Here is a 12,626-nt window from a genome sequence, read left to right on the forward strand (position 1 = left end):
ACGCTTGGAGCGGGGGGGGCCTGCGAGACACAGAGACACCAAGCAACTGGGCCGCAGGGTGGAACAGCGAGCACGGAGACCATCCATTAAGTGAAAGCCCCATTTCTCAGCCCCCGTGTTGGCGAGAATTGGCCCCACAAGCTGCAGGAAGCTGTTCCTCAGCCGCTCTGTGACCTCCTACGGAGACGGGGGAGAGCTGAGAGATTTCGTTTATAGGGGATCAATAAAATATCACTTCAAAGCTGTAACTTTCTGCGCGTTCAAACTGAAGCGGGCGACGTGTCGAGCTTCGCCCATGAAGTCGTTGCACCTCACTGCTGCTGGCGTGTTGTGTAAATGTCAGGACCAGGCAACGCGAACGCAAATTACTGAAGTGATTTGAAAAGCGCTGGTGTTTCCCAGTAGCAGAGTAGACTTTGTGCGCTCAGTCGTCCATCATTATTCAATCTCAAAGCACATAATGACAATCAATATTTATTAGAAAACATTGCCGTTTTTATCACTGCTTTGAAAGTTGATGAGCCTCTGCCTCGGGTGGCTGCAGTTTCCTTTTCTGTACGTTGAAGAGAAGCTAGGAAACAGCAGGGGGAGTCAGGCCACAGAAAAGCTGACCTGTGATTGGTCTGACTTGATAAACTGCTGTTACGGTGAGCGGTTTGAAAAGGCGATCGCTTTCAAGGTGTCCTCAAGCAAGACTTGTACACCGCATGCTATAGGTGATGTGGGCGTCAAGAGAAGACGCGGTAGATTTGCAGGACAGATTCAAGGCGCGGATGTCTGTAAATGTCAAAAACATGATTGCAAGGCATTCGCCAAAACAAACAGAGGCAAGGAAAGAAACGTGGCGGAGCTGTTGAAATGGATGGAAGCAAAGGTTGAAGGTCGGGGGATGTATGCCGTGGAGAGGCTTATAGGGGAATGGGTAAATATGAAAAGGTAATATTCCTCAATTTGTCTGAGGCCAGAGGGGATAGAGGTTGCGGAGGGAATCCGGTGGACGACTCCCCGTGGTCTGATGGTAGTGGAGGAGAGCTGCAGTGTCGGCCCCTTCCCCTCAGACTGGCTCAGCACTTGGTTCGCCCTCGATCCTCCATTTTGGATCGAAACATTGTAAATTGGGCCGTTAATTGCGGCGTTAACTCAATCAGTGACGACTCACAGGAGATTGTGTGTGTGCGTGTGTGCATGTGTGTGTGTGTGTGTGCGTGTGTGCGTGTGTGTGTGTGTGTGTGTGTGTGCGTGTGTGTGCGTGTGTGTGTGTGTGCGTGCGTGCGTGTGCGTGTGTGTGCGTGTGTGTGTGTGTGAGGTTAGCTGCTGAGGTACAGAGAAAAACAGCAAAGCTTAGCTTGTCCCTGTCAGGGGACTGGATCGGATGAGCCTTGTCGGTGGTAAACAGGCGATTGGTGAATAGCGTTTAAGTCGTGCCATTTCGCGCATCGGTAGCTCATCCTCCCGATGAGGCCGGCGTTGATTACCCCAGAGAGGCTGTTTTTTTTTTTAAGGTCATCGATGACATTGCGGCACTGACCTCGTCTTTAATGAGAGATGCTTTCACAACAGCGAAATAGCTGTGGACTGAAGAGGTACACGACCTGTACAGGATTTTTACCTACTTACTTGAATTAAAAGTTTAATCATTTTCTTGGCAGCCACCACGGGAAAGGAAACAACGACAAACAATTCACAAACAAACCCCAACAACCTTGTGCTGTTAATCAGACGGAGATTATTCACCGTGGGTGTAGAGAGAGTGAGACAAGAGCAATTGTGCAGAAGTCGATTCTTTCAATTCCATCACCCTGAGTTCCGTGCTGCTCTTTTTGACAAGAAAAGCTCCGTTCATAATTGCTTTGTAGATATTCACACTCATAAAGCAAGTGGGAAGGAACATCTTAGGATATCTTGGCAAGAAATTGAATCTGGGAGGAAGATTTGGCCAAATGAAGCACTAAACGTCAAGAGATAACATTTTCATTTTTCCCAGCTTTGCCCTCGTGTTACTTCGTGAAAGTGAGCCCCTGACAGTTGTTGATGTATAGATTTGCAAAGGATAATGCGTCTATCAGCACTAATACCGGTGAAGAGTTGAATGTCACAAGTGTCTTGTTCTTTTCTGAACAGTTATTTCTGTGTTGGTCGGACGATGTTCGTCAGAAGCAACAACTTGTCTCTTGCAGCTGCTTTAGATGGAAATCTTTTCTTTTCTTTTTTTTTTTAAACAGTTGGAGCCTGTGGCAGTAATGTGGGGCAAACCCACAGCGGAAGAAACAGAACACACGTCAGACTGTGACGAATACCTCAGTGGGTTTACACTTTTTATACCCATCCGTGTCTGGAGGAAAAAAATAAATCAAATAGAACAAATACAGTAGAAGCGCTATTATTGTCCTTGGAAGTCGGCAGCGCTCATGCCTCTGATTTCACTGATTTCGTCCTCTTTTTCTTTTTTTTTTAAGGGTTTTTAGCTGCAGCGCTGAGGTACTATTGTTATTTATTGATAGTGGAAGTATTCTCCAAAGACTCTTTTTAGCGCAGATGTGAAAAGGTGCGGCGGTGCTATCTTTGTCTCAGTCTTCCTCGCCTGTTCTCTCTCCGTCTCCTCCCCCTCCCCTGCTCTCCGCCTCCCCTGACAGTCTTCCACCAGCGTGTGCAGCCTTTACTAACTAGCTGTGCACTCCCACTCATAGGAAAATGATGATGAGACAGCAAAACCACCGCGGAGACACTGCACAAGCGGAAGGGAGGGCGAAGAGAGTGTCGGAGAGCGGCGGTGGTGAGAGAGACAACGAGCGAACGAGAGCCATCAGTCTTTTTCGTGCACTTTTACCACATATATGTTCATCCCTGGGGGAGCACTATGTCTCTGTCTGGGCCTCTGCCTCCCCTTCTTTCCCTTTCTTTGTTGTCATCATTCAGAGGGGTTTTTTCCCCCTCTCACCCATTCCCCTCCTCCCTCCACCGTAAGTTATTAAATCTCGCCTCAGCCCCGTCCACTGTTTCTCTTCTCCTCTACCTCCTTCCATTCCTCTCTGCCCTGCAACCTTTCTGTCTTGTCCCACTAAGTGGACTGCTTATATAACAGCGTACACCTAGCGGGACACCCCGCCTCCTCTCGCCCTGCCAGCCTGTTCTTCTCACTCCACCCTTTTTCTCCAGCCCCCCCCCCCCCTCTTCTGCACCACCTTGACTACTCTTTTTTTCCTACTGAGTATTTTTCTCCCCGTCTATTGCTGACATTAGATTTGCAAGAAATAGTCCCTCTGCTGTGTAGCAACGTCTAGTAAAGTTGAAGAGCAGAAAATGAAGTTTGATCATCAATTAACGGCAATTATCTGAATTATATACCAAGCAGAAATACTCCTTTTTTTCACGCCTTTTTTTAATTGTATGTTGTAAAACGTCTGTAAACAGGCCATTTGGAGATGTATTGGTAATTTTTCCACTGCTAGACATTTTATGAGCTGAATGATCAATAGATTCATCACAAAAAAATGATAATAGTTGCGGCCTCACGTTTTTCGCCAGCTTTTACATTCAAGCCACATGGATGCACCGAAAAAAAGCAACGGCCCGCATGTACACGGGTACACTGCGTGTCCCTGCCTCTCCAGCCAATAAATCTTAAAATGACAAGAACAAATGCACTGGTGGTGAGTTAGCTGCATTTGTTTTGTACCGTCTCTGTAGGAAACTAGCGCGTTTCATCCATAACTGCACACACACACACGCACACACGCACACATACACACACACACACACACCTATTTCTCATTGACTGCGTCACTCTCCGACTTTCTACATGCCACTCGCATCCCGGATTCTCCTCATCACGTTTTCACATCCAACGCACCCTCTTTTCCGCACTTTCATCTTCTATCTACTTACCATTCCACACCCATTGTGCCTCTTTATCTAGCTCCAGCACCCCCGCCCCTTCCCAACCCCACCCACACACCCATTCAAACTCGCTCCCCTCCCCTACCACCTCGAACCCCCCTCTCTAAATATAGTCCCTTTGAAGCATAGCTGTGTTGTCTCTTCTCGCAACACTGCAAGACAAAAGTCTTGTCATCTCACATCTGAGCAGCGGGGACAGAAAGCGCAGATAAGATTGATGGCCCAAGAAGAAACCCTGGTTAAGGGAACTGATATTCATCGGCCTCAGCGTGTGTGTGTGTGTAAATGAAGAGAAGAGGTGGAGATGAAAAGGAGGACGGGAGTGGAAAACTGGATCCAGAAAAAAGGAACAGTCGTAACTGCTGCAGTGATAAAGATGGCAGGACAGAAAGAGGGAGAGAGAGAGGGAGAGAGCAAGAAAGCGGGAGAGGTGTTATGACATTTATGATCCTCAGTTTGTAATTGAATAGTAATCCCTCTGGAGGCCTGACCTAGTAACGTATTGTTACGTATACGTTTGTGTGAGCGTGAGCTTTGTACGTGTGCTGGCACATTGTGTGTGTGTGTGTGTGTGTGAGATTGTGTACTCCTTTGTATGTGTGTAACAGAAAATGTGTAAAAAAAAAAGACAGAAAAAAAAGAGGAGACAACCAGGAGGAGGGAAAAAAATGAGTGCAGAGGAGAAAGACGGGAGGTTTGCTCTTCAATCGTAGCACGGCTCAATACCTCCACCTACTGGTGCAGACGGGTCATTGCAGCTTGTCGCTGCAGTTCATGCATCGCTGCGGCCGAGGACAATTCCCATCTCATCAGCTCACCTGCAGGAGCCCTTCTAATGACTCCCACTTTGTCTAATTACACATCGTGTCATTAACGTCATAATCATGCTCAGTATTGGAAACAGCGAGGATCACAGCGTGGCGGCTGAATGTGAAATCATACCACATCACTGTCTCAGTTGTTACTGTACCGTCATGTACATCGCACACACACACACACACACACACTCAACCTTAGAGTGGCCTACCTGCTAACACCATCAGCAGTGTGTGCAGGCCATTTCCCCCTGCGGCCAGAGCATACATCGCCACTGACAGGTTCTCCTTCTGCCTCAATGACCCGGCCTGCAGCCGGCTCAAGGGTGAGAGACAAGAGTGCAGATTATCGTTCTCAGCGCTGCAGGCACGTGTGAGATTGTGTGTGTTTTATATATATATATATATAAATAAGGTATATATTTATAGCTCCCCTGCTTCGTTGTGTGAACAATTGAGCGTGAACAGGTTAGTTAATTGATCAATCGGTCAACAGCTGTAACATAAATCAACGCCAATTTTGATAATTTATTCAATGTTTTCATTTTTGAAATGTAAAACACAATGAAATGTGAGGATTTCCTGCTTTTTCTCTAATAGCATTGTAAAGTAAATATATCAACATGTGATATTTTGGCTATAATAGAAACATGTAGTTTGAGGGCAATTTTAACCAGTTGATGATATAAAATTTGATGACGAAGCAATTGTCCAATTGTAAAAAAGATATGGTTGATGGAATACTTTGCTGTTTTGAGGAATATGAATAGACACTTTATTGCCAGGAGTTGAATCAGAGGGTCGATACCTGTATAATAAATGTCAGTTAAATATCAAGCAGGAGCCTGGAAGCTGTTGGCTTGGCTCAGCATAAAGACTGGAAGTAGTGGGCCGACTTTAACCAAAAGTCGAAAAAGTCCAGTTCAGCCATTTACCGAGATACAACCTGTTTGTAGGCAAAGTGTAACAATGACAAGTTGACGGCAAACCTCCAAAGGTTGTTCTACCTCCTCTCCTAATCCCACTTCTCTCCTCACCTTCCTCTCTCGCTCTGCTGTTTTCTGTAATCCAGGCTACGGCGGGAGGGATTCACGGTGCAGGTCAGCGTCAATGACTACCTGGACATCTACTGCCCCCACTACAACACCAGCCAGCGCGGGACGCTAGAGCGAGTCATAGCCGAGCAGTACGTCCTCTACATGGTCAGCTACCGTGGCTACCGCACCTGCGACCCCCAGCTGGGCTTCAAGCGCTGGGAGTGCAACCGGCCGCACGCGCCCCACGCGCCCATCAAGTTCTCGGAGAAGTTCCAGCGCTACAGCGCCTTCTCGCTGGGCTACGAGTTCAACGTGGGCCAGGAGTACTACTACATCTGTAAGTCACGCCGGTTCCTGTGACGCACAGCAAAAAGCCCGGGGGCGCCGCACAGGCGGTATTTTCAAGTTTCAGTGTGTGGGACTTGGCGGTGCCGAGCTGTGTAGGAGAAACTTTGGTGGCTCTTAGATAAGCCGGTGTTTGGTTTGACCTTTCTGGGCTACTGTAGAAACACGGCGCCGCTCCCGTTGCGAATGTACAGCGCTCATCTCAAGGTAACAAAGACAAAAGGAGTCCTACGAGATTATACGCTAATGGGAACACAATTCTGTATATTCTTTTCAATTTCTTGCAGACAAATCCTAACACACTGGCGCCTTTAATCTGAGATTGTAATGAGGATATTCTCTCCTCAGACGCAGTCCCCCACATGTATCGACGGGCCTAATAGATTCGGGGAGTTCAGTCGGGGACGGGCTGTTGCTCAGTTGAAAGCGCGGCAGTTTTGCACAGATGATTGTTGAGGGTGTCGCTGCCTGCAGAGGGCACAAGGTTGACATGTTGTCTGTGTTTGCTCTGCTTTCCGCAGCCACGCCCACCCACCACCACGGCCACAGCTGCCTGAGACTGAGGGTCTACGTCTGCTGCTCCACCGGTGAGACCCCAAACAACATCTGTCTTGCCCGGGTTTCTCCCCCTCATGTAGTACAATTCCCTCTTTTTCGCGGCACTCCGTCTCAATGTTCCGTCTCCCCCTTGCTATCTCCGTGTATCTCCAAAGCACACGAACACACAGAGAAAACAAAGAGAAAGAGGTAGAGAGAAGAAAAAAAACCCAACGAAGATCTGACAGTCGTGTCTCAGAGAGAGGCTTTCTTTCTCTCGCGCGCGCGCGTCGACTTGGCAAGGTTTTGATGATGGCATCTTTTCCCTTCGAATTGGCGCTTTGAGCGTCGTGATGGCTTAATGTTATTCTCTGTCCCAGCGCTGTTACACTAATGCTCTATCTCTCTCCGTGAATGACATGCTCTTATAAAGCCATGCAAAAGATGTGAAAAAAAAAAAAAAAACCCAGATTAAGCTGAAAGATCCGTCTCTCTTCTGCCCACCTTCTCAATCTATCTCCGCCACCCGCTGTCTCCTCCTCAACTCTCTTGACCGTCTCCCCCTCCCTCCTCCTCCCCCTCCTCCTCCTCCTCCTCCCGCGCCGTCTATCTCGTCTTCTCTCTCTCTGGCTCTCTTGATGCCTGCTGCTCGCTATGGTGTGTGTGTTATTTTTACCCTGGTAGCCCGCTCTCTCCCCTGCAGGCCTATGATCAGCGAGCCCAGTGCTGAAAGCCTCCCCCTCTCCTCTAACCTTGTCAGCACTAATACATCCCACACTTAGGCTAGTGTCAGCCCCTGTGTACACATCACCTTAACACTAACCCCCCCCCACACACACACACACAAACCACCACCACCCCCCCACCCATGCCAGTGTCATGGCCAATCTATTGATGTGTCCACCACGCCTCCATTTGCTTTTTTGTGTGTGTTTGTGTGCACCACTGTGTGTGTGTGTGTGTGTGTGTGTTGTGAGCTGCAGGAGTTTCACCATGTGTGTGTCTGTCCGTGGCAGGTTTTGTCAGCCATGGATTTAATGAGTGTATGCGCGGGTGCATGAATGGCTACGCGTGCATTTCAGTCCGTTTACGATTCCCGACCTTCTCTCGGCGAGGTCAATTTCACAGCTTGCTTTCAAAAAGACGCCGTCGATTCCAGCTGCCTCCGGACCGCTTCCTTTCGGCGTCTCCCACCGCGAGATGAGAAAGACTTGTGAATATTCAAAGACAAACGCGCAAACGTGTGTATTAATCGCCGCCAGCTTCCATGTACATCATCCTCGCATTGGGCCTTTGGAGCCTGCTAACGGTGCAGCGGAATCACAGGCGAACACGGGCGCCCATATTCAGTCAGGACGAGGCGGAGAACACACAAAGGTGTACACGCATTCATTCGTGGACAATTTGGCAGTGCAGACCGAATGTAATTGGGCGCCTAGACGAACAGTGAATGTGATAATGGTTTCAGATGGAAGCCTGGAATCACAGTCCGGGATTTCTTCACGGCCTCTCGATGGCAGGGGCACGCTCACTGCTCGCTGCTCGCTGCGCCGCTATAACTGTACACAATTTAATGGTGCCCAGAATGTACATTTTACTCAGTGTTGTCATTTTAATGGGCTGTTTTCTTTTTTCCTTGTCTCATTCTCTCTTTATTTCTCTCTCTCTCCCTCTTTGTCGGTGCGTTTTTCTCAGTTTCCCAGGCAGACGAGGACTCCAGTCAGACGTCTCCCGTCTACACAGTCAGGCCAAACATCAAAATACACAACCTCGGTGAGTGACTCGACAGTTGTTTCTGTGTCGCTGAAAATGAGCAGCGGCGCGATTGCCAGATGCTGGTCAATACTTGGCTGTGGCTGCAGACGCTTGATTTGTGTGGCAATCATTGCGGAGAGGAAACCGACCATTTGTTCGGGTTTTTTTATTTGTTTTATTTTCGCGGCTGGGAAAAGAACATCCTCAGGCCACAGCTGATTGATGAGGAGACCCTTTATTCTCTGCCCTTGAGAGTTGTGCAATAAGGCGGAGGACCATGAACACTTCAGCAGCACTGACATACTCTTACATTCTCATATACATTTACACTGTTTATTATTCCATTTGGGCGAGGAAGCAAATATGTACTGTATGTAGACAAATTAACCCATGAAATGAGTTTTTACAACTCTGGTCTTATTTTCATAGTTACACTAACTCATTCTGATACTGACCCTATTGTTTAGTTTATTCGGCTGTGTCATTATAAAATTTCTGCTTCACTGTCGGTCACATTATTTCATTCAAGACAGGAGTTTTCCGGTGCCACGGCCATCCCTGGTTAGCATGCATACAAATGATTTTAATAAGTTGCACACTTTGGGGCAATAATTTCAATGTTTGCTTTATTTTTCTGCTACAAATAAGGATATGGCTATCCTGTGGGTTTGTCTAAGACCCATCCAACAGCTTCTATTATGCCACCAGACTTGTTTTCCCAGAGCTCAGCCATTAACTGAGTATAGTCTTGTTATCACTGATGAGAAGAATGGCTACAACTTACAACTAAAGTAAGATAAGTAGATAAGCAGTAAGGAAACCAGAAATATCCGTTCCTGTTTTTAATGCAATAATCTACAAAAGGGTACCACACACACACACACACACACACACACACACGGAGACAGACAGACAGAGAGAGATAACACCTTCCTCCTTTCCTCTGCACAAAATCCCCAAGGTCAGCAGAGGTCTTGTAAGGAATGAAAGGTCCATGTTACCTACGGGGGAAAGCACGTCAGCTGGGCAAGTCAATTGCGCAGCTGAGTGGTTACATAAACCCTCTATTTTTCTTTTTCCTTCTCCATCCCCATCTCAAACAAAAGCCTCTTGCCGGGAATCATTTAGCATGCTTGTTTCTGGGGGGGCTGTGGGCAGCCTGTGACGAGGGCTAAGAGAGTGTGACCCGTCTGAAATGGAAACTGAGACCAGCCGAGTCGGAGCGAGAAGAGATCTTGAGCCATCGTCAGCGAGTACCTCCAGAGAGAGAGAGAGACAGAGAGAGAGACAGAGAGAGAGAGAGAGAGAGAGAGAGAGAGAGGAAAAGTGAGAGAAATAGAAGAGGGGGGGAGGGGGAGAGACGTAGGCTGGGTGAGGCTGGAAGAAAAGAGGGAGAGGGAGATAGAGATAAAAGACAGGAAGGAGGCAGTGAAAAGTCTGACAGAGAGAGGGACAGATAAGGCAGAGAGTGAGAGAGAGAGAGAGAGAGAGAGAGAGAGAGAGAGAGAGGCAGATACAGAAAAGAGAGTGGGGGCAGAGGAAGAAAGAAAAGCTCAGTGGTGGGCGAATTGCTCAGCAGTAACTCAGACTCCAGCTTACGTAGAATTTAATATAATAATAAAAAACACGCACTGGCAGGGAGTCATAAAAAAATCATAGCCTCCAGCGTCATGATGCATTTTGCTGAATACATTTGGAGGAATGGCAAAATCAGGACACACAGATCTGTGTGCACTCTCACACACTCACACACGCACACACGCACACACACACACACACACACACACACACACAAGCCCTACTCCTGATGGCCCTGCTGACCGCTGGACACCCACTCTCTGACTCACCCGCAGGACCGGACCAGCCCTCGGCCCATAGCTTAGCATCAACAACGCTTTCCTCTCTCTGCAAATGCTTTGGACTTGCTGTCGCCCACCCCCCGTATCTGTATTATTAGCTTCACATTTTACCTCATACTACAACACGGCGCTCTAACGACAATTGCAAGCGTGCTCACCAAGTTACCTGCTCGGATGTCGAAATATCAGTCGGATGAGGCAAGAAACATGAGCAAACAAGTCCCCAGGCCACCCAAACTTACTTGGAAGAGGAAACAAAGGCCAACAGGCAAAAAGTATTACCCAAGCGGATGTCTGCTGTAAACAATCTTCATCATTTGTGAAAACGAGACGCTGCTAAATCGGTTATTTATGAATCAGGCCGCTTGTTTACACCTCATTTGTCTTTCTTCTCTATTAGAAACTGTTTTCCGTACCTCAGCAATTATTTGTTCGATTCCACAACATATCAAAAAAAAAATCCAGGTGGTTAATAACTGAGTCATATTCTAGGTGTGAATTGAGTACAATTACCCTTTTTGTATTTTCCATCCACTAAACCCCTTTGCGGCACAACTCAGTTCTGCTCGTAGCTGTTTCAAACATACATTATGAATAGCAGAGATTAGTAATGGGAAAGCATCTTGGATCAAACTGCCCACAGCATATCCACAACTGTGCCACAAGAATTCAGAGTCAGTCTTGCCGCGTCCTGCTTGAATTCATCACAGCTTTATAGTCTCCTGCAGCAAAGCTTAGGATACGGTGCTTTTTTTCCTTCCATCTGTGACATATTTGCCTTTAGACATTCGCCTCCTATACTGAATGTCTGCAGCGGCAGAGTACGGTTGAGGCCTGAAACATAAATCAAGCGGTGGACCAGAAAATACCACTGGAAACAGATCATTTTCAGATGCATCGATACACATTAGCTGATCCCTGACTCATCCGTCCTGGCTGTCTCGTTGTGCAGCAGATTTTATTCTCAAGATCACTCGTAAAATACCAAGCAAACCGAAGATGAAATAGTCCGATATGTGCAGTCTGTGCATTCGGTAACCAGAAGAATTACAACCCTGTTTCAGACACATGTTCGACCACCTTTGGAGCCGATAATAGCTGCCACACTCGGCAGAAGCGACTGAACAACGCGTACGTAGCTTCCCAAACCCGCTGATCTGAATTGTTCCTCTTAATTCCTTCAGCATGGCACCGCGTTCACGTCAGCCACGTTCCCTTTCAGACGTGGCTTTTGTTTTAGTTCATTTTGTTTCGTTCAAGCCGCTCAGTGGACGGCGAAGTGTCCATCCCATCCTGCCGATGACATTTTCCATTAACGCAGATCCTGTGGCGGTCGGGAGCACCGGGGGTTAGGTCTTCCGCAACGATAAAGGACATTTGCAGATTAAAGAGTTGTTAAATCTGTAAGTCGTCTTACAATAACTCAAAGAGCTGCATCAATCTCGTCCGCACGTGTGATTTTTATGGTGCTATCTTCATGGACGTATGAGAGTAGCTAAACGTTTTGATTGGTAAGCTGGTGGAAGCTGCCACCACTGAGCACCACACCGCGTCCATTTGAACTACTGCCCCTTACGGAGATGTGGGCGCTAATTCAGACGCCTGAAACCAGGCTGGCAGCAGTGTAACACCCAGTCACACACTAACATTTACTGAGGGTAGCTGTAAGAGCACAGAGGCCATTAGCGCTTTCTACAATTGATCAGTGGCGGCTCCTCTCCAGAGATACCGTGCCCTCCCCTCGATGGCTGTAATGGGAACATTATGAGTGATTTATGATTTCACCTGAACGTTCCTGGAACCGCTCCCGGACTCAGTCTCTCACTGTGTCCGAGAGCATTGTCTTTATCTTAATACCCGGTTCCCCCCCGAGCAGTGCTTGATGGTCGCGAATGCGCGATACCGGCCGCGGTGTAAAGGAACGCTCTGGCATCGCGGCATCGACCCGCGGGTATTAATGGACGGTTGGAGTGCGAGCCGGATGAATGTCCTCCACACCGCTCTGTAGAGCTGTAAGCAAACGCGAAGGGGCCATCGCCTCATGCTGTGTACGAGAAGGTCTCAGACCAGACAACAGTTCCCCCTCTCATCGACAGTCTAGTGCTGTTGCTCTTTATCTCACCCTAAAATGCCTCGGGCGGTTCTAGCACGGACATGAGCGCGGCCCGGGCATGCTTGCCTGTTGTCATGTGCTATACAGACAAGACTGCACCCGATTGTGCGCTCGGAAATTGATTGGCGCGTCCCACGATTGTGCTGCGATGCTAAGTGTCGAACTGAGGACCTTTGATAACTTGTTATGGCCCGAGGCGGCCGACGTCCCCCATATTCATCTTCCCAGGGCAGGCTGCCTAAACATGGAGGGCTTGGAAGAGGTGCAT

General features: G+C 48.0%; 1 protein-coding gene across 1 annotated transcript in view; it reads left to right on the forward strand.

The window, feature by feature from the left end:
• Window positions 1-12,626, forward strand: part of efna3a (ephrin-A3a) — a 55,038-nt gene that overhangs the window by 38,279 nt on the left and 4,133 nt on the right. The window contains exons 2-4 of the mRNA XM_035621282.2: window positions 5,785-6,086; window positions 6,616-6,681; window positions 8,327-8,404. Coding sequence (XP_035477175.2) covers window positions 5,785-6,086; window positions 6,616-6,681; window positions 8,327-8,404 — 446 coding nt within the window. The remainder of the gene's footprint in view (window positions 1-5,784; window positions 6,087-6,615; window positions 6,682-8,326; window positions 8,405-12,626) is intronic.

This window comes from Scophthalmus maximus, chromosome 22 (assembly GCF_022379125.1).
Source record: "Scophthalmus maximus strain ysfricsl-2021 chromosome 22, ASM2237912v1, whole genome shotgun sequence".
In the NCBI taxonomy this organism is placed as follows: domain Eukaryota; kingdom Metazoa; phylum Chordata; class Actinopteri; order Pleuronectiformes; family Scophthalmidae; genus Scophthalmus; species Scophthalmus maximus.